Here is a 27,926-nt window from a genome sequence, read left to right as displayed (position 1 = left end):
CTTATAAAGAAGACGGAATCAACAGAATGCTGTTGTTTATAGAGATTGGGTTATTTTTTTCCCTTTAAATTACAGTTTATTGGGTAAATAACGCTTTTCGGCCCAATTTTTGGTGAAAGGGATTAATTAATGTCACATTTAAATGGCCTATTAAAAATAATCTTTGATAAAAATTATTTGTTAAGGGGGACAATATATCGTTAACAGTCCTACCACATTTTGGGAAATGAATACATAAGAAGCAACACAGAAAACAATGTTCTCAGGCTCTATACTTTTAACATTGTGTAACAGACTAATATGGAAATACAAATGAATGCTTTTTATTGACAGCTGCTGACCTCAACTTCACTGCAGTAATGTTTGAATTCACTGCCAGTGCCCATTGCATTGTGAGTACTGTTAATGATTTCCCTCAACGACCACCCACTGATTTAAACGGTTATTTAGGAGCAAAAGTTGAGCAGAAATGCAGTTGATATAAAATTAAATCTATTTTGAAATAAACGGTTTATTCAGCACTATGCAGCAGAAACAGAATCTATGTAATATATGATTTTTATAAACATGATGTACAATAATACATATTTTACATTTTTTAGTTAACAAAATGAATTACTTTAAACAAAAACCAAACAATAGACACATCCTTTGCATAATCATAAATGAAATATTAATATTGTGTAATACCTGAGTAAATAAACAAAAATACTAAGACTTTAAGAATTTTTCTAGACATGCCGTGAATCACTTAACACATAAACAAGTTTATATAATGAACAAAAAATATCCAATAATTCATCTTGTGAAAAATAACGTCTCTAAAAGTACTTTTCTGTACGCTTACACTCTGTCTTTGCAAGCGTCCAACTCTAGAAAATACCGGAACCAGAACAAATGCTCTATACTCTGTGTCTTAGGAAGCGTGCAAATTGTAAGGCTAACACAGACAGCATCAGATGACGAGTCGTCTCGTTGTTTAAAGTTCTCCCGACGACCTAAAAACTACACCCAACGATATCTCAAAAAGACTTGTCTCGTCAGGATTCAACTCAGACAGCACCGACGAGTCAAGACGTTTGACTCAAAATGCTTTACATTCTGTCTTTGCATGCGTCCAACTCTAGCAAATACTGTAACCACATCAATTGCTTTACACTCTGTCTTTGCATGCGTCCAACTCTAGCAAATACTGTAACCACATCAAATGCTTTACACTCTGTCTTTGCATGCGTCCAACTTTAGCAAATACTGTAACCACATCAAATGCTTTACACTCTGTCTTTGCATGCGTCCAACTCTAGCAAATACTGTAACCACATCAAATGCTTTAAACTCTATCTTTGCAAGCGTCCAACTTTAGCAAATACTGTAACCACATCAAATGCTTTACACTCTGTCTTTGCATGCGTCCAACTCTAGCAAATACTGTAACCACATCAAATGCTTTAAACTCTATCTTTGCAAGCGTCCAACTCTAACTAGTATCAGAACAACAAATGTTTTACACTCTGTCTTTAAGACTAGCAGCTAATCCAATCTTCATTCCATTCCATCTTTGACCTACAAGATAAACAAATTATGCAACATTTTATTTTGCCATCAACACAACAATAACTTATTAAATGGAAATAGGAAATCTTTTTTTCCATTATAATTTAACTCTCCCTTTTAAAACAAAATCGTTACACAATACTGTACATTTATTAGGAATATACTACAACCAGACAAAGTAAATTAGAACCCACTTAAATATTATCCTATAAACAAATATTTTCTATGGACCAGAGATCCCCGGACACCCTCACCCCACCCCAAGAGGGTTGAACTCAATATGCCTTTCTAGTGGACACTCTTATTAAAGTGACACTTTCCTGTGCAACAAATGGAGGAAATATGTTTTAACATACAGCCAACCCCATTTCAGGGACACCCCTTAAGAGTCCAATTTATTGGCCCTACACTGTATCCACATGGGCTCTACAGTAGTTGCATTGCTTACCTGAATCTTTGATAAACTTTCCAAAGTTTTTCACTTTATTTCCAAACCTGGCATGGTTTTTAGATTCTGCTTCATATTCTCGTATGTTTTTCTCAAACAGACCTGACAACAAATAAAAAGTTACACGGATTGTTTCTAGGGCCATAACAAATCCTACTTTAACTTGATAACCTTTGAAAAGATATTGAAATTTAATTGTCCAATATACAGTGTATAATCTCTGTACAGCAAGATTACAGCAGTAATTGTAAGGAAAAGTTAAGCTTTTTGGAAAACTTCCAATATATTTAACTGGTGAATAAACTAACTTAAACTTTAAACAGCCCAAAAAAGTGAAAAATGAGCTACTGTATGTTCTAAGAAATGCCAGGCAAAGATAATTACGAAATAATGAGACATGAATAGCAATTGATAATGTAAACGAAACAGAAAGTGTTTTGGCATGATAACTACCGCCATGAAAACATTTGCTTGGTACATCAATCAACAGTATGTCAGATATATTAAAAATCTTGTGTAGAGAAAGGTTTAGTTGGTGAAAAATGAGCTATGTTGTAAGAAAATACGAGCTACAATAGACCAAATGAATAGCAATTTGATATATGTAAACTAATCAGAAACAGTAAACTAAGGTGTTTTGTCAAGATTGCTACTTTGGTAATAAAAACTGAAAACATTTGTTTAAAATATCCATCAATAGTATGTTAAATATAATATTAAAATCCTGTGTAAAGAAATTAAAGCTTTCATCAGCAGAACAGGCTAGCATTGGCTATGAAAGAAACACCAGGTAGAGATATTAAAGCTAAACTGAAATGAAAAAACAGAGACAAAATGGATGGAAATTGATCTTGTAAAGACAAATGGTAAAGTTTTGGCATGATTACTACTTTGGTATTAAAAACTGAAATCATTTGTTTGATACATCAATAGTATGTCAAATATATTAAAAATCTTGTGTACAGTGGTGTAACAGCAATGAGCGCTGACTTCCTAAACCTAGGGACCCTAGAGTTTAAGGGGCCCCAGATCATGAGCAGTCCCAATGCAACTACCAGGGGCCTTCTTATGCAATACGCCACTGCTTGTGTACTCCTGGCTCTAAACTGAAACAGTGCAATATACTAAACATGTACTCCTAACCCCAACTGTAGTAGGTAGCCTGACATTAAAAAAAGGTTCAAAGATCAAATTAATATGTCAAAGGTTACCTTGAGGAAGGCCCTCATCACTCATCTCTTTCTCTTGAATAAACAGCGAGAACATTTGAGATTCTGTAAACACCTCAAGGAACTTGCGAATACTTTTAGAGGGCATTGCTTTTAAGAATCCTTCGCGGTCAAACTTGTACGATCCATCTGGCTTGTGTACCATGTAGTTTAAGTAATGTCCACATGTTTCAACAAAGAACCGAATGAATACTTCTGAAATTGCTGCGTTCACAGTCTCTGGATCTGAAACCAAATCGATTAAATAGATAACCAATAAAAGTATTACTTTTTCAATGTTAAAAAATGAAAATTAGAGACACCTTGCAAAGGACAGCTTTAACAACAAGATGTTAAACTAGGCAAGGTTATTAAAGCATTTTGATTAAAAAGACAAAAAAAAAGAAAATCATAGAAAACGCTGAGCGACCGGGTGGTTAAGTGGAAACCCGCTATTGTATAGATACAGAATCTACGTGGGACAAGCACATGCTTATCCGCCTACCATTACCGCTCGTCTGTGTAAAATGGACTTATATGGAATGTACTTTTGAATAAATTTAAATCAAATATTCTTATTATCATTTAAATTATTACCAAGAAATATTCTGCACAAATAGACAAAAAATATCCATAATTTTGTTTTCTAACCTCCCACAAATAATCATTTATTTGTTTGACAAAAACGTTTGAAGCATCAATGAAGCTCTATAGCTTGCAAGCCAGAATTTCCAGCTTACAACATTAAATATACAGTAGTACAATTAGTTAAAATTCATAAAACGAATATAAAACTTAAATGGCAAGGAGTAAAATAATTACCCTCAAGTGCATCCAATGAATCCAGGTTTTCCTGACTACATGTAGACGATTTGACGATCGTCAAGGCACGAAGTAAGGCTTGGTAAAGTTTCTTTGGAATAATACTTGATTCATCACCGACAACGTAATGGAAATCCCTCGCATCCAAGTCAATGACAAGAGCCTGTGTGATCAAAGAAACAATTTAAATTATTATTAAAACAGGTATTATATTCATAGTGTTTAGGTATTGTATTCATAGTGTTTAGGTATTGCATTCGTAGTCTTTAGGTGCTGTATTTATAGTGTTTAGGTGTTGTATTCAGTGTTTAGGTATTGCATTCATAGTGTTTAGGTATGTATTCTTAGTGTTTAGGTGCTGTATTTATAGTGTTTAGGTGTTGTATTTATAGTGTTTAGGCATTGTATTCATAGTGTTTAGGTATTGTAATACAGTATATTCATATCGTTTAACTGTAGTATTCATAGTGTTTAGGTATTGTACTACAGTATATTCATAGCGTTTACCTGTAGTATTCATAGTATTTAGGTATTGTATTCATAGTGTTTGTACTTATAGTGTTCATGTTTTGAATGCTAGTGTTATGTAGTGTTTAGTGAATTCAAGAATTTAGTGTTTAGAAGAATGTATAGTGGTCATGAAATCAAGAACCACCAAAGAAGGTTTGGTTCTACATTACCTCATCTAAAGGAAGTTCATCAAGTTTTGGAATACCAATGGAAAGCATTCCTACAATGTAAGGCGTCGGAGAACACACCATATCAATCAGCTTCTCTGGAAGGATTGGGATGTACACATGTTGCCATGAGAATGGATAAAGTAAAGCTGCTGCTGCTTGTGAACACTGGGAAAGAATTCTATAAAAAAAAAAGCAAAAAATATTCACATCTATAATGAATACAGTACATCAGTAGCAATAAGAATGGATTGGTGCTGAATAAATAAACAATAAATTAATTGTCTGTATAATTATTGAAGAAAAACATTGTATATTGTAGTGGAGCTGTAGCTTAGTGGTTAACATGCTTGCTTTACAATACTAAGGTACGGGGTTCAATCCTGACCTAGTGCCAGGGTTGTAACTCATGATTGAATGCACATTATGAACAATAAATAAATTATTTTATTATTTTTAGTATTAATAAATAATTTCTGTTTCTGTTTAGGGGTTGGTATAAGACAAGTTTTTTACTTCTAACAGCTCCTATTATTGTTACCATTTAATGTAGTGTAAATGTATGCTTGTTTTTTTTTTTGGACTGTTTTAAATATGGGTAATGAAACAAAAAATTTAAAAATTTGTAAAACCTAATCAATAAATAAGTATAACGTGAATTAATTAAAACTTGTACATACTCAAGATTGTTAGAACACATAATAATTCTGCGTTCCATCAGGAGGGACGCAAACAACTGTATGAACATGTGGTTGTCAAGATTTGAACTGAGGAAATCAAAGTCAACCTGGAAAGATATTCAAAATATTTCAATAATTAATGTTGAATGGACAGAATGTCTAAAAAATATTATTGTAGTAGAAGTTTACAACATAACTAAGCATTCATTTCGAAGTAGCCCCCCTCTCTTCAGTTTACAAAAGTAATCTCGAAAGAAAGCCCACACAAGAGCCCCAAAAAAAGAAGTCCATGGGCTTCTTTTTGAGGTTTTACGGTAGCTACTGTAAAATGTCTAAGGCCAATCGGCCGTTACAGATGGCCCACACTACAGCTTGGTTTTCGAACAACACAAGCACAAATTTTTACAAAGTATAGTTTGCCAAAAATCGTGAGATGGGTTCAAATAATGCGTGGCACGTGATACATAAACCAACCAATCAAATGGCAACGATACACGGCAACGATACACTATAAGGATGTGTTAACATAAAGCAATGTCTGTGTCTGTTTTTCTTTATCTTTCAGCTAATATTTCATCAAATTGTACCAAGACATTTTCATCCACAGAATTGACATTTCCTTTTTGGATTTATATATGATCCAACAGAAGGTTATTATTATTATTGATATATCTGCTACATATTCTTAGAACTAGGAAATGGTTACTGTTTTTCAGAGAGATTTGTCGTTACGTGCATTATTTGCATGAATATCGGAAACCTGACAGCGTATGCGAAAGCTGAGTTAAAAAAGCATCTTGCCTCGGGAAACAGACAACTTGGTATAGTCATGTCTCAAAATTTATGAAATGTGATCTTGAATTTTTAATGTACTGTGTAAAATAATTATTGAATTGAACATGGCATTCAAAAAAACACCTATCAAGTTAAATTAAGGTGAAGTAAGACTATCCAATCAAGACAGCTTTTCAGAAGAAATGTTTTTAACAAAGCTTTTATAGTACCATACCTGCTCTAGCCTTGAGTCTAGAGGGCGTCTTAGACTGTGTTCTTCTGTACCTGTATATGTTGGAACTCTTAGTTCAACTGCCATACCCTGCAAATAATAAGTTACCATAATTATGTGTTCCTTTAGTATGTCCACTGAATAGAAGTAATAGTGTTAAAACATATATTCCCCCTTGTGTCACCTTATAGGGGTGTCCCAATGGGTGTATTAAAACTTTAAATAAAAGAAATTGGTAATCAAGAGGGGCATGTAAAGGTTATTAGTTTAGGAGGGGGGGGGGGGGCGACAATCATAGAAAGGATGAAAGAAGGGGATGTGTTGGCTGTACAGTAGAGCTATTAATTACTGCTTACTGCTTCCTTTCCACTTTCCTAGTTGGCCCACTTCACTGACATTCACAAGTGGCAAAACAATGCCTCTTACAGGATCGCAGTCATAAACAAAGCTGGAACGTGGGTTACGTTGCAACAATTTTCAGCTGTATTGTACAAATTCGTAAACAATGTCTTCCTGGTATAACAATGTTACCCCTTAAATGTTACCCCTTAAATACACATACTCTCCACCTTTTGTCCTATGTACTACAGTAAGTCCCAATTTCTAACAGAATTAAACTGGGTACTTTCTTTCCAAGCACATGTATGTACTCTATGCTAAATGTAGTCAATGTTTAAACTCATCTGTTTTTAATACTCGACTACTTGTACTTATAATCAAATTAAAGTTAAAACAAATTATATTAATTTAACCAGATTTGCACGCACACTGCCCTAAAGGTTTCTGGTAAATTGTCAAACTTCCGGTTATTATGAATATAGCATGTGCATGTGATATTCATCATAAAGTTACAAATGTCTTTATATTTTTGTAATTGCTTTTAGCATCTCGACTGAAAACAATTAATAATGTAATGTATTTCAACTGAAATAACTTAATAATATAATACATAGTATAGTCTTTAAACTCTCTTAATCTTTACAAGTTCATTATCAATATATAAATTTACGTAAGGGCAAATTTTGGTTAATGGCGCCAAGGTTTTACAATTTCTACTTAATGATATATTGGGTGTTTTTTTTAATGTGGTACACACCGTCTGTGGTTGTTGACTCTGAAGCATACATGTACACAATAATACGAGCATGCTTCGCTGAGGGCTATCCCCATTTACAATAAATCTCGGTAATGAAACTTGATTACAACATGGTAAAATATTTTAAAAAGTTATAAAAAATAATATAAAAAGTTTTAGTTATCTATAAATAAAAAAGTGTGTAAATAAAATATTTCCTAATTTAAAAAGTGACAAATACAAATTATGGCTGAATATCACATCTCAATTTACATCATTTAGTAACCGGTCAACTTCCACAATGTCTATAAACATTATTTTTTCAGACGTAATTTGACCTTTATCTGCAATCATTTTAAGAATTTATGAAAATGGATTTACCGGTGACGGAAACTTCCTTGCAATTGCTGCTTTTAATAGGACGTCAACATGTACGGGTGTGATTTTCCTTCTTTCCTCCATTAGGTCTAACAATTTTTCATACAGTGGAAAGCATCCAATTGGGCTGATGATGCAATGTACCTCTGGCAGCCTAGGTCCATCTCCCGGTGGCTGTAAAAACAGGACATTTTTTGTTGTTATTATGTTGTTACTTTAAAAATAAAATTATGCACTGTATTAAAAATATATGCTTCTTATCAAACACATTTATATTCTGCAAAAAAAAAAGTTTTTTGGAAGAAACACTTAATTTCATGCCTTTTATCTTGATAGTAAAATAGAAACATTGAATATACCGAGTATAACAGTACCTTTTTCTTTATAAAAAAAAACAGAATTTCAAAAGAGTTTCGTTGATTATCACAAGAAATTAAAAGTAGGAACTAAAGACTTTCTTCGTAGTTTAACAAAAAGAAAAAAAAAACATTGCATAATACATTTTTAAAATATTACAAAAATATGTCAATCAAATGATTTATTTATGGTAAAATAATTATTAAAGAATTAAATTCACAATTTTCAAAATATTTATTACACATACAAATTTAAAACTTATTTCATATTTAAAAATAATAATGATAAACTTCAGAATATGGAAATTGTCAATATTATTTCAATTTTATCCTATTATACATGACTTCCTTTAAAGACTGAATTTAAATATTTTATAATATAATTATAGGCATAGCAAACATAGCAGAGTTGAAAAAAAATATGTAAAATCTAAATTTGTCGGCATAAACAATATGTAAATCTAAATTTGCCGGCATAAAAATAAGATATACCAAAAGTAACCGTTAACCGTAACAATTAACTATTAAACAATTAATAATTACATTAGGCGTATTGGATGTAAATTATCGTAGGAAATTACTAAACTCGAAGAAGTGTGAACATGATTTAGGCGTAGCAGAGTTAAAACAAAATATGTAAATCTAAATTTGTTGGCATAAAAAATAAGATACCAAAAGTAACCATTAACTGTAACAATTAACAATTAAACAATTAATAAGAATTACATTATTTGTGAGAGTACGTTTATTGTAAATACATAATATAAAAATAACGCTTTTTTCTCTTTTAAGCGTTATTTTTATATTATGTACATTATTTGTATTGGATGTAAATTACTGTAGGAAATTATTAACTCGGAGAAGAAAAGTGAACATGATTTAGGCGTAGCAAACAAAATCTAAATCTAAATTTGTCGACAACTAATAAGACTAATAAAAGTAACCAACCATTAACCGTAACAATTAAACAATTATTACATTAGGTTATCGAATGTAAATTATCGTAGGAAATTACTAAACTTGGAGAAGAAAGGGTGAACATGATCAGTTTCCTAGGACACGATCGTTAGTGTACTGCACAGAGTGACACAATGTGCTTGTTTCGTTAGTCATCATACAAAGAGGAGGTACTACTGGTATTAGCGTGCATGCTTGACACGTGTTCAATAGCCTAAATATTTGAGTTTTAAGCTCTGTCTACAGTACACTATTAAACTACACTATTACTATCATTGTGCCCATATATGGACGTGATGATGTCATATCATTACCATATTTAAGCATATTACTACCATATTTGGGCACATCACAGTTTTTTGTCAAACTAGTTATTAGTGTAGACGGGGCTTTATACTTTGATACATTGGCTGCCTTAATTTGAGGCATTTCCTTAATAGATAAGAAGTTATTAATAAAGTAGTAATCAGTAACTTTGACAAAACATCATGCAGGTATAAATAGATAATTACGTATATTAAAAAACCAAGGATTTTTGGCTACTGGTTATTTCAAAATAACGTTAATATAACCACACTTTTTTAACAGCTTTGGAGCAGAACAAACGTCATGAAATAAATCTTGATTTTACCGATTTTCGACTAACTTCAATGTTTAGTAACTTTTTCTAATAAAAATATTATTGTGTGTAAATTGATTAGTCTTTTTATTAAACATACTTTTTTTGCCCTAAGTGTACATAAATGAGAATCAATTTTGGTGAATTTTCTATTACTTAAAAACAAATTAAAGTAAAAACCTTTAAGCAAAACCTGGAGACACTTTTTAAAGTAGACAAATTTGTTAAAGATGTATTGTTCCCCTGAAAAATAATTTTTTTTTTTTTTATATGCCATTTTAATGTCACATAATATTTATTTATCTTATATAAGTGAAAACATTGTTTTTTTTTCTTCGGAAGTGATTAACTTTATTAAAACTATAAAATAACTTATGCAAAGTCTGATTTAAATGAATCTTCATTTTTCATGTTTTTGGCAGACAATACATCTTTTAAAATTGTAGTATGATAATTTAAGGAAATAACTTTACTGTATCTAAGATTAATAAAAACAAAGAAAAGGCAGACAAAAGATTTATGTGAAAGTAAAAGTATTGTTACACACCAGAAGTCTTCTGCAATAACCATACAACCTGGATCCATCTTCACTTGTTAGAACAAACGAGAATGTTTCACTAAATATAACATAAAAGAAAAGAATTTTTATTAAATTATATAAATAAACTAGAAATGGCTGTGGACATCGGCCTACAAATTTGCTCAAGCAAATATTGTACTAAGCAGCGGGCGGATCTAGCCTACTTTAAAATAGAGGCGGAGGGGTTGCAACGCTTCTCATTTGGATAGCAAATGACCTCCTATGGACTATGCAGCAATCATCGCCTGCAATAATTGATTTCACTTCCAGGAAGTGAAAGCCGTAAACTTGGCCTAGGTCGTTTTAGGTGAGTTTTTTTAGGCAAACCATGACCTTTCGGATCTGACAAGCAATGTTCGTGTGATGGGAGGTCAAATTACTGTCCAGAATTTAGATAGCTGCTACGCAGCAATGATGATGCAGAGTACATATGTCACAAGGTTTAAAAAAGTGTTATACCAGTGGTTAATTAATTAAATAGGCGAAATAATCTGTGTTTTGCAGCCTGAACAGGTGCGGATGACACACACACACAACAACTTTTATCTCCTCTATATCGTCCCTTCATGTTGAGCAGCTGCTTAGCTAAAAATTGTAAGGCCATACCTACAGTATTGCTCCACTTAAATGAATCTGGAAAGCAGAATTATTTACCACAAGATATATGCAAGTGTATATTAAGTGAAATTTAAAGGCCATACCTACGGTATTGCTCAACTGGTGCCCACTTAAATGCATCTGGAAAGCAGAATTGTGGTATTGCTCGTAACTTATCTGGACCACCAACCTATATGTACAAAAAGAATCATGTAATCAATGAATTTAGAGTACACTACAGTCAACTCTACAAGACTCCATTGTACTTGTCTGATTTTCCAGATATTCTGGTATTCCCAATGTGTTTTTAATGATAAAATGGACCACAAGAAAAGTTTGGTCTAGTCTCTCCTGAGTTTTCAAGATTTTTCAGATATTCTAGTATTGGGATAGTCAACTGGTATTTAGTAGTATATATTGTAGTAATTGGTATTAATATTTCGACATTTGATAAAAAATTTCTATTTTTTGTATCCCATGTACATATAGAAGCAAGCAATGTTTTTGTGATTGGAGGTAAAAATGCTGTCCAGAATATAAATAGCTATAAGATTTTACAGAATTTGCAAAACAACTTTAAATTGAATAAATTAAATAAACCACAGTTTATTTAAAATAGCTCATAATTTCAATGAATATGCTGTGTCAGATTAAGAGTATATAATAATAATATAATAATATAATATAATTTATCATTCTTTGACACATGTCATTCGGAAATTTAATCCACTAAACACAACCAAATGAAATGTTATGTTTTTTTTCCTAGAAAAAATTTATTTTAATTATTTCATTTTCAATGTACTTTGTAAGACATAAAATGAATGCAATATTTTGAAAATATTATATAATAAAAAACTATTCGTATTTACTACAAATATAAAGTATGACACTTGAATTTTAATAATTTGTTTGGTTAGCAAAAATGTTGTGAATGACTATGAACATTGTCTTTTTGAAAATCTTTTATCAGGCACATGCATGTATGTACACAGGTTCAACGACTTTACGTCCCATCCGAAAGACAGGCAATGAGGGCAGATTATCTTGCTTAATGATACACAAATTATGGTAGAGAAAGGTCAAACCCATGCCTCTCACACGCTAGTCCTATATCCCTTAATCATTATGCCAATTCACTCTCTAATGGCATACATGTATTGGATGATAACTATTTTCATACCCAATATTATAGTCATACTGGAAACATCTACAATACATAAATCCAATTGATACCGGAAACATTCTTACCTCTTGCGGAAATCTCCTCACTTCATATGGCTCAAAGCATCGTTTCTCTGAATTATTCCGTAATGACACAACTACGACATAATCAAATAACTTTTCATAACGTGCGTACTGGCGGATACGTTCTACCCTGCAATACTGGGAGCGACTTCGTCTACGTCTTATTTCTGTTAGCCTCTTTTTATGTTCTATAAAAAAAAAGTTGAATAAGAATAAACTTTATCGAATATGAATGATTTAAAAATAAACATATATCTGGTGCAAGAATATATATACATATATATTATTAAGAAATAAATAAAGAAATAATGCCTCATTTCTGGTTTATTTATAAAATAAACAAAAATTTGTGTTGAATTGTGTGAATATTGCGAAATTGAGTTCATTGAAGCATGAAGAATTATATAAATTCTTCGTTATACGATTGTGCACAAAATCAGTACTCAATCTACTTATTTTCATTTCCTTTCTACAACTCTGACCATTATACATTTTCTTCCACGAGACAAATAACTCTATCACGATCCTTGTAGGTAAATGGGCCAGAAATTATCAAGCATTACAATGAACATCTACGGATATGCTATATAAAATTATAGCAATATTATCATTGTGACCACACAGCTTATATGCAACTTTTAAAATAATATTTTTCTTTTATTATTCATTAGGAGCCATATTTTATATTTATTTTTATATTCACCGTATGGAATTCGCCAAGGCCATTTATTGTTCAGGAGGGATTTTTGTATTTAATTTGGCCAAGGGATGCATTTATTTTTTTTGGTGTAATTGGTAACATAATACCACTAGATATGAAAAAACACAATTAATTTCGAGAAGTGATAAAATACAGTAAACATTTTCTCAAAATGCTTGGTTAATTGTAGATCATGTCAATCAATGAATTCTGCTACAAGAAATTTATTTGAGGAAATAAATAAAGGCCCTGTAGAGGGTTAATTCGTGGGTGAGCTTTTATTAAAAATGATGTTCTATGGGGGCATTTGATTTGAAGAAAGTGTTTATTCAAAGCAGAGCGTTTATTCGAATAATAGAATCAATATTTTTACCACAATCTTGTCAGGAACAAGCAATAGGTTTCAGAACTGCTTTTGCTTCAACATATATTTGTGAGTAGGAAACATAGGCTACCTCATTTTTATTTTTTTTTTTTTTTTGGATATAATAATAATAATAATATTTTAAATTTCTTGTGACAAAGCATGCAAAGCGGAATATCACCATAATCTAATAGCCTCAATTGTTTCCTACAAAATTATACCTTACGCAACCAGTGTTTGTCTACAAAAATGCACTGTTTCACCTCTGATTGGAAATTGTGAGAATCTAATAAATATGTTGTTTTGTGCTGTAGTTTCAATTCTACTTTCACAACTATTTCTTAAACTTTGAATCAAACATATTGAAAGTTAACATAGCAAAAATATCAAACATGCTTTATTCAACAAACCGACTTCAGATTTAAAAAAGGGAAATTCATTTGCTCTAGTCAAAAAAAAAACCACACCCACTTCATCCTTTTGTAAACCTTCTCGCTTACTCTGATATATACTAGTTTTAAACAAAATGAATTTACAAGATGTTGAAGGGTGAAATAAAATTGTATCCAAAATGCTAGGAAAGAGGATATATTGTTTATAAACTCTAAAACTAATTAGCTGGGTTGGTGAATGCATTTCACAAATCACACCTTCAACTACTGTAAACACTAAATACTTCCTCTTTTGAGGTGTGTTTATAAGTTCTTTGAAAATGAAATAATACAAAATTCCATACTAAATTATAATAAACATAACAAATCATGGTAAAGGTCCCATAAGGGAATGAGCTGTTAGTAGGAGCTCATTTTACTAAGCCTCTGCATTATGTGGTGAGGTGGCCAGTCCATTTCCATGCCACCTTATCCTCTCTAGTATTCCAACCAGGTACTAATTTACAGCTGAGTAGACTGTCGAAATGATATATCGGCTACCCAACTCCAAAAAAATCATGGTAAAGCGAATAGAATTGACAAATATAAGGAAATAGAATACAAAATAAACAAACGCTGCCAATATAAGAACTAAACAAAACTAATCTATTTTGAAAAGCTGAATATTATCATTCATCCAGGTATAGTAACAACAGGTGTTGATCAGATTTTATTATTTTGAAACTCTAAATAATTCCACTAAAAGATACAGTACTATACACTAGAACAAACAAAATTAGTTTATTAAAGATCACTATAAAAATATAAAGTATAATTTTATGTAAAAGAACTGATCCAACAACCTTGGAAATACAAACAAAATGTATGGATGATACCAGTACATGCACTTTGTTGTTTAAATCTCCCTGAATAAACTTTATTTATCCATGGTATCAGCACCAATCTACACTATCTAACAATATTTAGGAAATACAGTAAGTCATTATAAGGCATAAAATTAATATTCACTTACTTGAAAACAACATTTAAAAACTTCCTATTGAAAAAACCATGACAATGAAATAAAGTATCAATGATCTGAGATGCGAAAGCCAAGTGCGCAGAGAATCTGACCAGTAAACGGCGCTAAGCTTCCTGACACAGGATGCTTCGAGGCTGTCTCGAAAGGCTTAAACAAAAATCACAAATGATAGCCTAGCTTTACAGAAGCCGGCGAACAGTTCACCAAATTAATTTATCATCATCAAAAGCTGCCAACTCTATACTGAGAAATAACAACAGAACTAGGAAATGCAATTTATATACAGGGTGTTTTTTTTTGTCCTAATGAATTAAATTAATCAATTAAAGGTGTTTGACTTTGGCCTCTCAGGTTTTTTTTTCAAACAGGCGGTTGGTTGATTAACCTCTTGACAGTTTCAAACATACCACGCTGTACCGTTACGACACAGCTTAGGACAATTAGATTCTCCCCTTCCTCTCAGACTTCCTGTGACCGTTGACAGTTGCCATGGAGATTTCAACCACAGTTAGTAATACTAGGTATCAAAAAATAACTTTTTTGGCTACATAAAAGAATCTCTATGGCTACTTTTTCGGAAACAATTCATTGTTTAAATTACAAAAACAATAACATACTAATACCTCTATAACTTAATTTTGTATTGTTTGGATTTAAATATGATTTTGTCGAGTCTAAAATTAGATAATTGGTCATGTGTGAAGAATGAACAGGAGCCCCTACAAAATTTGAACTATTTTTTTTGAATTATTTTTGTTATTTACTAATTTTTTTTCATACAAGGTGTATATCGCCTCAGAATAACATCTTTAAACTCAAACTTTAATCCATCTTATTCTGAAGTTCATACCTAACCTGGGGATATGATCTTTAGGGTCAGTATACTGTATTATCGAATTGTAGAAAAATTACTCTTCAATATTTGGAAGTAGGCTAACCATAGGCCCATTGATAAAGGTCCAATGTTGAAAACTCAAAATATATGGTGGAAACCAAGACACTTCCGTGTTAAAATGAGAGGAACTAAATCTGTATATAGATAATACAAAAACTCTACCAGAAAAAACTGGTATTTAGTCATGGATATTAAAGTCAACAAACCTTATCAATTTTTTAAACACTTACTTTTAATGACAAATTGTTCATATTTACATTTTCTTATCGCCAAAACTATTTCTAGAAAACCTTGCTAATATTTCAACAACACATTCAAGGTTATGCCTTACCTGCTTCATTTATTTCGCCATCGCTGTCCTCTGACGCCACCGACGACCTGTCTTCACTTGCTGTACTCTCTCTTGCTGGCTTGTTCTCTTTTCTCCGGAATGCATTGTTAATCTTTCTTTGTATCTAGATTGTAATAAACATTATACAGTTAGATCATCATATTGATGGAAGAAATTTTCCATTTTAAATAGTTTGCAACCAAATATCCGACCACATGCAGAAATAGTGTTGTAAAATAATTTGACAAAATATCAAAATGATTATATTAATTAAGTGTATTTAATATAGATATATTAAAACATTCATAACATTTTTGTTGTATTACTGATTTGTGGGTAAAAGTTAAATGTGTATACAGTCAACTCTCTGAATACCAGACTTTTCTTGAAGCCCAGTCGCAAATTAATTTTTACCATTAAAAAAACATTCCGAAAACCAGACTTTCCGGAAAACCAGATATATTTAGCCAGCCTAATGTGTCCGGTATTGGGAAAGTTGACTGTATTTATGGATATGGACCACGCAATTACAACTTTATTAGAAAGGAAGAAGTTTTTAGTCGCGTGGAAGCGACTCTATAGTTCACTATGTCGGTCGGTCTGTCTGTCTGTCGGTCTGTCTGTCTGTCTGTCTGTCGGTCCGGTATCACTATGCGTTTTATCGCTTTATGACCTTATCTTGATATCAGTTTAATCTAGCTAAGTCAATTTTTCACAGAATATTCCTTATGGCCAGGAATCGATGTGGTTATGTTTTCACGGTGCGCAATAAAAAATTACGCGGTCTACGCACGATTTAACGAAATCACGTTTGTAATCATATCTTAACAACCATGAATCACAATTAAATAAAATTTGGTACTCATAAATTTCAGGGCATAAATCATCATATGGCAATACAATTACGTGCGTAGCGCATGTAACGCATGCGTACGCGCGCTTAAAATTTTCAATTTTTTCGATGAAATAAGAGTACGTTTCAGGCAATTTTAAGCGTTTACAAAATTGCCATGAGTGCGCAGATTTTTGTGCGCGCACTGCGCGTTAAATGTTTTTGCGCACTCTTTTTGCCCGATTTCTGTTTTCTTGACTTACTTTTCAACTCGAAATTACGTTATACGAGCACGTCAAAAGTGACAGGCTACGCACGTGTAAATTAAAAAAATATAAATGTTTTTAAACATTTCAACATTTTTAAACATGTTCAGTAATTTCGGTCAGTATAGTTCACTATGTCGGTCGGTCCGTCTGTCTGTCGGTCTGTTTGTCTGTCGGTCCGGTATCACTATGCATTGTAGCACGCGACTTAATGGCTGTTGGCCTTGTTATTAATATACTCTCAATCTCATCTTTCTGGAGAATTTATTTTTTAAAAAGCAATAGAATAAAGAATTAAAAAAGTTCTACATATTTTTCCAACCGTACAAAACTTTTAAAATGTTGGGTGAAGGGATGGGGATCAAAGAGAGGGTAGAATGGGGATCAAAGAGAGGGTAGAATGGGGATCAAAGAGAGGGTAGAATGGGGATCAAAGAGAGGGTAGAATGGGGATCAAAGAGAGGGTAGAATCTGGAAGAAGGATGAGGTTTGATGCAATAAATATCCATCCAATTAACATTTAATTATATAAATGTATCTTTTAAAATGAATACATCATAATTTTGCTTCTTTTTTTTCTATTTTATACTACTATAAATAAAGCTCTGTTTACACTATCAAACTTTATGTGACAAAAAAAAATGTGATATGCCCATATATGATTTTATATCACTACCATACTTGGGCATATCACTACCATATTTGGGCATATCACTACCATATTTGGGCATATCACTACCGTATTTGTGCACATCAAACTAGTTTAATAGTGTATTTAACAGAGCTTAAGAAAGTACTGTATCATTATAATAATAGCATTCAGGAAATTAAAACAAAATTATACTTTCACTTTTGTATTTACTCATTATTAAATGACCTTATGAAATAAACGACTGTCAATTTGAACAGGTACTTATAAATCTATCAATAAAGTACTTATGGACTGCAAACTTGTATTCATCTTAAAAGCAATATAAATCATTTGTTGAATTTCCTAGAAAAAGTCAAATCAATTGAAAGAAATCTCTGAATAATGATTTTTGTGGTCTAATGTTAGAATGTTTGCCTGATATATAAAAGATGATATGTTCAAATCTAAGTTCAAATCTCACATAGTTTTTGTTTCTATATTATCAAATGAAAAGATTTTTGGATAGAAATCTCTGAAAAGATTATGAAAACCTCAGTGGTCTAAATGGTAGGGCATTTGCCTGATACGCAGACGATTCTAAGTTCAAATCAAAGTTGTCATCAAATTTGTTAATCTTATATATTTTGTTACAGTACATTATAAATATGATATAAACATCTGTGCACAGTGAATATAATATGTAAATTAAAAGTTTAAATACATAAATATATAAATTAATATTATATTATATATATGTGATTTAAAGTAATTACATAAATTTATATTCTTATACAATAAAAATACAAGTTAATATATAATTAACTAAAAATTAAAATCATTTGATATTTGTTGTTGATGATGAATTGATGATAAAAAGAATGAAAAAAAAAAACATATTAAAATCAATAATATATATAAATAAGGAAATCAAAATAAAAAATGTCATTCTAACACTCAAGACTGACGACCTTGTATTGTGATTCAACATGTTTTTCTTTAGGTTCAGAGCAAAGCTAAAGCATTAGTCATATAGGGGTTATTGTGAAGAGTATCAATAAAAGACATGTTGGATATTGTGTCAACAATAGCAGGTCATAGTAAAACAAATAGGACTGCAATGTGACTAAAGTAAACTAATTAATAAATAATAGTAGTAATAATAATATTCTATAACTAATATAGATAATTAAAGGCATTGCTATTACCATGAGTATATTTATATACAGTATATACTGTATACCTATGGCATATCATAGAGAAATTATAGTGAAGTCTCTATACATACAGTATATGCATTGGTATTATCAGTTTACACTTTAGTACTAGTCTGACATACAATGTAAATGCGTTACCCTTTTTGGGCATGCCCTTATTGGCTTATGTATTTATTAATAGAGGTCTTTATTATTTATTTATATTTTCGAAAATAGCCCTTGGCAACTATGGGTGTAAATTTTACAAGACAATATTTTGCTAGCCTTGACCGATGAAAAACTAAATACAGTAGAACCAGGGGACGGCCCTCTTAAGGGGACGGCCCTCTTAAGGGGACGCTTTCTATAGTCAAAACAGTGTCCTCTTAATCAGTGGCGTAACACAGAGACCTGAGAACCCTTGTTTAGGAACCCTAAGTGGCCTTCTACTAACGCTGGAAGCCTCTGGCAAAGCTGTTTTCGACATATTTTAATGCCTTTTTTTCCTCTGGGCCCCGGGGTTTAGCCAGTGAGCACTCATAGCTGCTACACCACTGCTCTTAATAGGGGTCTTCAGTACTGTATTCTGAAATGGAATATTATAAAGATGGCGGTGGTAACCCAGAATGGTTTTTTGTATGTCATGCTAGTACTTCGTAATTGAATTCTAGTTCTGTTAATATCTAAAGCGAGCATGCAGGAAGTAAAGTGGTCAGCTGGCAAACCACAAGCTACAAACTTTTGAGTAAGAGTCATTTGGCAGAGTATTATACTTGCTATAGTGAATATCCTGCAAATTAAAGAATTCAGAAAAAAAGATGTTAGATATTTTATTTTAGTAAATACAGCCAACTCTATCAAAAACAAGATCAACAGAACATATTTGTGTCCTCATTATTATCTAAAATAATGTTTATACCTGAAAACGAAAAGGATAAAATTATTTCAGTTCTTTGAAATACATAAGAACTACATTAGGGGACCTCTATTACGGGGATACTTTCCTGTGTAACGAACAAGGAGCCTTATGTGTTTTAATATTCCTTATTCAGGGAACACCCATATGAAGGGGACACTTTGTTGGGTCTAGAAGGTATACCCTTAATAGAGGTTATACTGTATGTAGACAACTCTAGTTGCATCAATTTAATGAGAGTTGGCTGTATTTTATAAGCTTTTAGTTTAAAATTTGTTTTAGTTTTTTTTTAAAGTTAGTTTTAAATAATTAGTATTTCCTTTTTTGGCAGAATCCGTTAATACAAATTGGGGAAGACCTGGTATTTTCGCCAAAAAGTTATGGTTCTCTTATTTGTTTTCATGATCGCCGACCGAAACTTGCCGTGCATCCATATCAACATGAAAATGTCAATCCTTGTGGGATTTATAGCGGGCCGCTTAAATTATTAGAATCAACTTATTTTTCACATTTTTAACAGTTTAAAGACGAAAAAAAGTTATCGAAATAGGATCATATAGGCCTAGTATTAATTTTGTATAAAATATAGTTTGTGACCTTAAATTAGGTCGAAAAAACGTAGGTCGTAGGGCACATCATTACAGTAATAAAATCACTTATTTTAAACTTGAAATAAGGTGTAAAATTACTTATTTTAAACTTGAAATAAGGTGTAAAATCACTTATTTTAAACTTGAAATAAGGTGTTAGCTAGAAACATATATGTAAAACCATTTGATGTATTCCTTGAATCAACTGCACAGCTCATGCTTTTACAGTACTGTACATTGAATAACAATTCTTGATATTATGCTGTAGTGTAAGTTTTTCTAAATAAAAACATTATTTTGAAGCAGTTTTGTACAAATTTAGCTATAAAAACGACACGAACCGACATATTATTTCCCATAGTGACCTAGGCAAATCATGAAACCAATCATAGCCTTTAAAACATATCACAAGTCAGACTACATTGAGTTAATCAACTTTTGCATCAATTTTTTAAGTGTTTTTGAAAACGATAATTTGAAAGGAAATGTTCTTAAGAGCTGTTCGATAGGCTCTTAGCAAAGAGTTTCTAGCTCCTTAACACTGTGTACTCTCTATGTCCTTATTAACAGGAGTTTGAGGTTCATGAGATCCCTAGGCTGTATAGTAATAAAAAGCAATGCAATTACTTGATACGCAATCTTTTAGACTATTAATAGAAAACGTACCCTTCAGTAATTAGTACTTGGAAGGAAATTGAAAACTTGGAAAGTGTTAGTATCATATTTGAACAATATGCTGAAAAAATTATATGTAATCAAGCATAAAATAACATTTTCATCATTTTGGATTATTTATGTTTTATTCTTAATAATACACAATCATTGGTTAACAAGTATCGTAGAGGGACGTTTTGACAGCCAAATGTGTTCCTATTCCTTGCCTTGAAATTCAAGGTTAATGCAATTTAAACATGCACTGATAATAAATATAATAATAAAAATACTAACTCCCCAAACTTTGCAAGTTCGATGCATTAAAGGCTTGGTCGCTGGGATGGAGGTGTTCGACAAGCCTTGATGGGTGAGCGAGAGCGAAAGACTTGGCATATCTGCCCAATGCTTTTTAAATTTGAAATTATCAAAATACAAAGTAGACAATATTAGTAAATGCACTAGAATACAATACAACAATTAAAAAAAATAATATTGCACAAAAAACAAATACACTATTTAATCTAATTTGCTATAATAATATATATATTTTTTTGGATCAAGATATAACAATAAAACTTACTGTCTGTAAACGGCCCTTTTTTCCTTTCTTTGCTGTAAAGCCTGAGTCTCCATCTTTTAATGGAATAAGCCTTACCTCCTCTTTAATGGGGGATTTCTCTTCACCCTGTTAAAATGTGAAGATATTGATTATTCTGTCCTGAAGATGGAAATTTCGCTGTGTTCTAGCCACAGAATCATCTATAAATCGGGAGATATTGGCCAATAGCAAGCTTTCTGCCAAGGGAAGAAAATAACTTACTGAAATGGCTTTTTCAAACTAAACACTATACAGTATAGCAGCAGAAGTGATAGTAAATACTAAAGTCATAATAGGACCAGCAGTGGACACCAACACACACTGTAGAGTGTAAAGCTATGTCTACACTATCAAACTAGTTTGACAAAAAAAATAGTATGATATGCCCAAATATGGTGGTGATTTGCCAAAACATGGTAGTGATATGACATCATCAAGTTTATATATGGGCATATCACATTTTTGTTGTCGCGTAAAATTTGATAGTGGAGACAGAGCTTGTGATACTCAATGAGATGGATTAAAACTCCTAAGTGTGCAATTTTCAAATATTTAACAATTTCAATTAAAAAATAAACCGTTCCCTTACAAGTTACAAATAAATGAATAATCACATTAACTTTTTTTTCCTAAATGTCACAAATATTTACCTTTAACATCACAAACGTACTTACATGTTCTGTATATGAACGAGCCCTCCATAAATGACTACCTGGTATGGAATACCCACTCCCGTCCTGAATTGTCGTTTTCTGTTGATCAAAAATATCCTCAGCACTTGCTGAACGCTGCGATAAAAGCAGAGGTTTGTCGTACAGATTGCGTCTTGAACTCTGACCAGTCGGCGACACTGGCTGGTCGATCATCCCATTTGTGTCTGCTAAAACGTATGGTGTTTTGTACGCTTGAAAATGAAATAAAGATTGTCGAAAATCTCCATTAGACTGGTTGTCCGGGGAGTTTAGTGTATCGCTGTCAGCACTGTTTCTTTCCAGAACAAAATACGGAGGGGGAAGTTTACTTTTAGGTTTTGGCGGAGGCAATGGTTTTGAGTTATGGGATGGTGAAACAGGCGACACGATTTGAAACGTATCATCAACGCTTCCTTCAAATACTTCATCGTACACGCTAAATTTTAAATTCGGTTTTCTATCAAATTCGGTATCATCACCCTCGTAAACGTCTTCATATCGTGGCGAATCAGAGCTGCCAATTGTTCTACCATCTTTTTTTTCACCTAGAACAATGGATCTTTCGCGTTGCGATTTTGCACCATCGCGTATATTCCTAGATTGTTTTGATAGGTCAACATTTTTATTCCTGTGCATGTTTCCAACATTTGATTCGTCGTGTTCAATCTCATCCTCTGCCACCTCCTCGTAAGTATGAACTATTGCTGTTGACATACTTTTCTTTTTCTTTTCAAAAACATTCTGAACTCGTTTCGTTTTAGGCTTTATTGTTGGTTTTGGTCCAATCCGAGGATTCTTCTCTTCCTTTTCCTTAACGTCTTGATTTTCATAAGTATGGTGCAGATTTTGCGATTCATTTTTTATGACGCGTGGGTTTAAGTCGACATGTGATTGTTCGTCTTTTACAGTACGGCGGTTTGAATTAGTATTTGGACATTTATCGATGCCTTCAAATTCTTTCACACGGTCAAATACTGAATTCCTGTCTGACTCAGTAGACAGACTCCCATTATTTTGTCGCATATGTACGTTATCGTTACTAAGGCTTTGTTCCTCCTTGCCTGATGCTGCACGCTTTTTTAAAACTTTCGTGACAACATTTCGTGCTTGAGGTCGGCTTTTAACAGGACGTGGTTTTTGCTCCATGCCGTTATATGTTTCGCTAGGCAGACCAGCAACTGACCAATGAGGATGCAGTAAATTGTTGCTTAATCTTGGGCTTTGTGTTTCAATGACAGATCTTGTTTCTGGCCTTCTGGGTAATTCTTGGCCTATATGTCTAGTATGTAATCCATCATTTTTACTAGGCAATCGGCGTTCATATCGTGGTACTTGCAGTAAGTCTGATTTACATTGCGTTGAGTTTTGATCCGTCACTCTTACTCCATTTGACCGTTTAATATTCCCATTACTACCTTGTCTTACATTGTTACTACAACTACCATTTAGTTCAGTATCATTTTGTGACCAACGTTGAGCAAAAAGATCTGGCTTTATGCTTTTAGTCGAGCGTCGCACTTTCGAGAATTCTTTCCCGCTTTTACTACTTTGTTTGATCTTTCTATGTAAAGGATTTATTGTTAGAGGTACAGTAGTTCCTGTTCTACTCATGTTTGGTTACAAACTTGCAAATCATGCCTGTGAAATTAAAAAAAACATATGTATATATAATCAGATTACTTCCACTTTGAACTCTGCATACATATGCAACAAGTCATGGTTCCCAAATCAGACAAATTTATTGATTTATTCACACTACCTGAAACTCAAAGTTCGAATAAATAAAGGTCTTTTCACAGTCAGTTACAAGTAAAATTGAAATAAAACTAGATTACAAAAGAAAACACAATTATATCTGTTAAAATCTGATTTGATATACTGTAACAAAACGTAGCATATTATAAATAACAGAAGTTCATAGAAAAACTCAATACAAAACAGAATACTGTATTGTGAAATGCGTTCTGAACTGCTTTTAGCTGTCAACACTTGGTTAATTCTTCATACAGAAATGAAACCAAGATTGTCAACAATACCATATTTGGAATAATGTAAAAACTACAAAATACACTGCCAAAATGATTCACCAACGACGAGGTACCGAACAAGACACCAGATTTATTTCGTCATGAATAATGCAGTTAAATCAAAGCCTAGCTTAGCACAAAGATATAATAAAACAACCCAACATAAAAAATTAACATAAAGAGCCTTGCACTTACCATTTATAAAACAATGAAAAGAAATGACACTTAAATGTTAAGCCTGTTTAAAAAAAAACTATGGGTTCCACGATACAGAATTATACTGAGAATTAACTCGAAGGAACAAGAAATTTTGCCATTTAACAAATGAGTCATAAAAAAAGCTATCACGCAAGACTGTGTGGGCAGTATTGAAAATTTTGTGTGTGTGTGGGGTGTACTAATACTACCCGTATTACTGTACACGAGGGGTGCAAAGTCGATTGAATGCCCACCAAACACTAAAGCTCTGTCTACTCTATCAAACTAGTTTGACTAAAAAAGTGTGACTTGCCCAAATATGGTAGTGATATGACATTATCATGCCCATTGACACATTGCATTTTTTTGTCACTTAAAGTTTGATAGTGTAGACAGAGCTTAAGACTGATTTTTACTTGCAATTCTAAAAATAAAATTGGTAATATGTAGACGAAACACTTTTTGAACAAAATTATGTAAAAAAACAGTAATGAGGGTAGCTGGGACAATTGAGTTTAACAGCGCTATATTTTGCTTTTAAAGTATCTGCCCCTGCCTGGTATTTTTCATAATGTTTTCGATTTAAATAACAAAATGAAACAAAATCAGTAAAAATAGCTAAAATACAATAAAAGGTCTGTTTACTTCAGTATAATATTACTAATAATAATAATAATTTATGGTTTTAAAACACATTTTTTTGTTTCATGTCCTTAATATGTGGTTTTAACAGCAATACCAACATCCTGATAATATAGATATTGAATAAATATTTAAACAGCATTTATTAGGTCTTATTTCCATTCATTTTATAGCCAACTTATGCAATACAATTGTACTTTTATTTAAAGGTAGTGATAAATTGCACCCACACAGTGACCCTTCTTTCTATCTTCCCATTAATGTAGTATTTCATTTCAATGTTATCTACAGACTTTAGCGCATGCATAATATATTTTAAAAAAAGCTTGAAAATATAGTACTGCAGGAAGTGTAAATAATTTAATGACTATAAATGTATTATTTGTAATGTCAGTAATTTATGTTATCTCTTTGTACGTATTTATTATGATTTTCCTAATAAATTTAAATCAAATCAAACTAGACATCAAAATAAATAGTATACATACAGTGGTGAAACATCTATGAGTGCTCACTGGCTAAAACCGGAGCCCCACAGCTTATGGGGACCCTGAGCAGGGCCCAGAGGATAAACAAAAATTATATATTAAAATATATTGAAAAACTCTAAAAACCCCTGAGGCCGACTTAGGGTTCCTAAACCAGGGCCTCAAGCCACTGTGTTACACCACTGCCTACTGTAGGATAATGCTGTACACAGTATAGGCTAGTATAGTATACTGTTTAGTTCAGACTAATTCAGTACTATAAATATATAGTAGTAGGCCTAGGCTTACCTAGGTTTTTAGTGAGGACAACATTTAAGTACCTGTATGTTCATTAAACCATGGGGAAAGTGGGGGGGGGGGGGGTAAATATAAATTATTTTTACCTCCATGATTTAACACAAACAATAAATAAATTAAATTCAATAGTTTAAAAAACAAATAAACAACTACACACATTATTAACACGGTTATCTAAATATAGGCCTAGTAACCCATTTCTCAAGAGCCAGAAATAACTAATCTGTAGGCCTCCCCAACCAAAATGTTTATCTGAGATTACCTGTTTCCGGGCCAGGCGTGAGCCCTCTCATCAGTCCGGTTGAAAACATGACCATTTGCTGCTAAGCTTAGTGCTGTCTAAAACCAAAGAGAATTTCTAAGCAATTACAATACTTTACTTCACCAGCGGTGTCTCAAGAGCTTAATGTGTATTTATACCACACACAAGCACTTGTTGATTCTCCTAAACTTTGTTTAACATTCTTTTTAGTGCACGGTTTAACATGAACGTATTGATTTGATTGTTCGATCGTGTAGTAATGATTTGTCATGCGTCATCACACACATGACATAACAGGCTCAAAACTTTTATACTTCCGGTATTGAAGTTTCATCCGACATGTCAATAAGTAGGTCGCTTGTCATGGTCATTTTTTTTTTATCGCGTTCGATTTAATTATTGGATCTACTGTTTTATTATTAATTAATCTGAGAAGACTACATTTAAGAACCGATCTTAGTTTAATCAGGAATTCGAAAAACCACTCTCTTCCTGGTCAATCATCTAAAACATTAAAAGGGCGTATGGTGCTTCATTTGGGCCAAGTCTGTTTGGGTTTCTGGATGAACTTAATTCCTACTTTCGCGCCATTTTCACTGTCTGTCTTGTCTGGTCAGTTGAATTATGAAAATAACAGTTAATTAAGTTCTGCCCTATACGTAATTAACAACACAATCAACGTATCTTAGGTTAACAGATAAATACTTTATTAATCTAGATAATGGAGTCGTAACTCTTTTTAACTTAATAAATAATAAGTTATAATAACACACATGACTTATGCTTTTTATTTTACGGTTAGTCAGTTTATAATAGTCTGGTTTAGCTGTAATTGTCGTTTTCTTAAGCATACTGGTTATTAATATTAAATTATCTTCATATTTAAATGTTTTAAACTTTATACCATTTTCTTATCGCGTAGACAATAGATAATATTTAATAGGCATATCGAATAATTTCCAATATCCATGTGAAAGACCAGATGTAGACTATGTTTGAAAATTATCTTAAATGAAACATTAGTTAATTAAAATAATTTATTCCAAACTGAGAAGACTACTTGATAAGTTCGTGCTCATCACTGTCCAATCGGCACTTTGTCTTGATCTTTATTATTTGTATTCTGTCCTAATTTACACCTTTATAACAAGGTACTGTATGTCCTAATTATATCTAGCACACAGCTAAAACGACAGTGTTACCAACCAATCTTTTGGTAAATTGAAATGTATAATGCCTGCCTTGATTGGAGCAAGTAACGCATGGGATATCCACTAAAGACGTCACACTTTACTTGTCGACTCATCAAGCTATAGAATCGATTCAACCACCTTAAAATGTTACGAATGGTTAATTAAATTTCGTCAGCATAATCGTATCTCACTGATTGATAAGACTTTATTTAATTTAGATAATAATTAAGCCTAGCTTGTAAATTAATTAGGCTTATGTCGGTTGGTACTGGTAGGCCTACTGGGACTGGTTCAAATAACCGTCTCACAGAGTCATCTGGTAGCCATTGACTTAAAGTTGGCATTTGGATGTGTTACTTTTAAATGTAGGCCTACAGTATGAGAGTGACTACTACCAAATTACACAGTCACAAAACAACTTATAAAACAGTTCATATATACAGTTAAAACATTGCTGGGAATTATAAATTTCTGTTGTAGGTCGGTCGGTTGGTCGGTAAACACGCGACTCCAGCCATGTATATGGCCTTGTTTTTAAA

General features: G+C 32.4%; 1 protein-coding gene across 4 annotated transcripts; it reads right to left on the bottom strand.

Annotated features, from left to right (window-relative positions):
* Positions 1-26,435, bottom strand: LOC140053979 (uncharacterized). 4 transcript variants are annotated; one of them, XM_072098764.1, is made up of 17 exons: positions 26,195-26,435; positions 22,263-23,918; positions 21,571-21,675; positions 21,285-21,395; positions 19,570-19,620; positions 15,909-16,032; positions 12,209-12,393; positions 11,062-11,147; positions 10,328-10,397; positions 7,852-8,022; positions 6,399-6,485; positions 5,390-5,496; positions 4,713-4,890; positions 4,033-4,195; positions 3,214-3,456; positions 2,003-2,104; positions 1-1,563 (listed from the first exon to the last, which is right to left on the bottom strand). In XM_072098764.1, the coding sequence occupies exons 2-17, from the start codon at positions 23,889-23,891 to the stop codon at positions 1,505-1,507; spliced, it is 3,471 nt and encodes a 1,156-aa protein (XP_071954865.1). In that variant the 5' UTR covers positions 23,892-23,918; positions 26,195-26,435; the 3' UTR covers positions 1-1,504. The 4 variants fall into 4 exon arrangements, with proteins under 4 accessions (XP_071954865.1, XP_071954866.1, XP_071954867.1 ...); XM_072098765.1 differs by lacking the exon at positions 19,570-19,620; XM_072098766.1 differs by lacking the exon at positions 21,285-21,395.
* Between the last annotated feature and the right edge of the window lie 1,491 nt (positions 26,436-27,926).

The sequence above is a fragment of the Antedon mediterranea genome, chromosome 7 (genome assembly GCF_964355755.1).
Source record: "Antedon mediterranea chromosome 7, ecAntMedi1.1, whole genome shotgun sequence".
NCBI classification, from domain to species: Eukaryota; Metazoa; Echinodermata; class Crinoidea; order Comatulida; family Antedonidae; genus Antedon; species Antedon mediterranea.
This window is presented reverse-complemented; position numbering and strand designations above follow the sequence as displayed.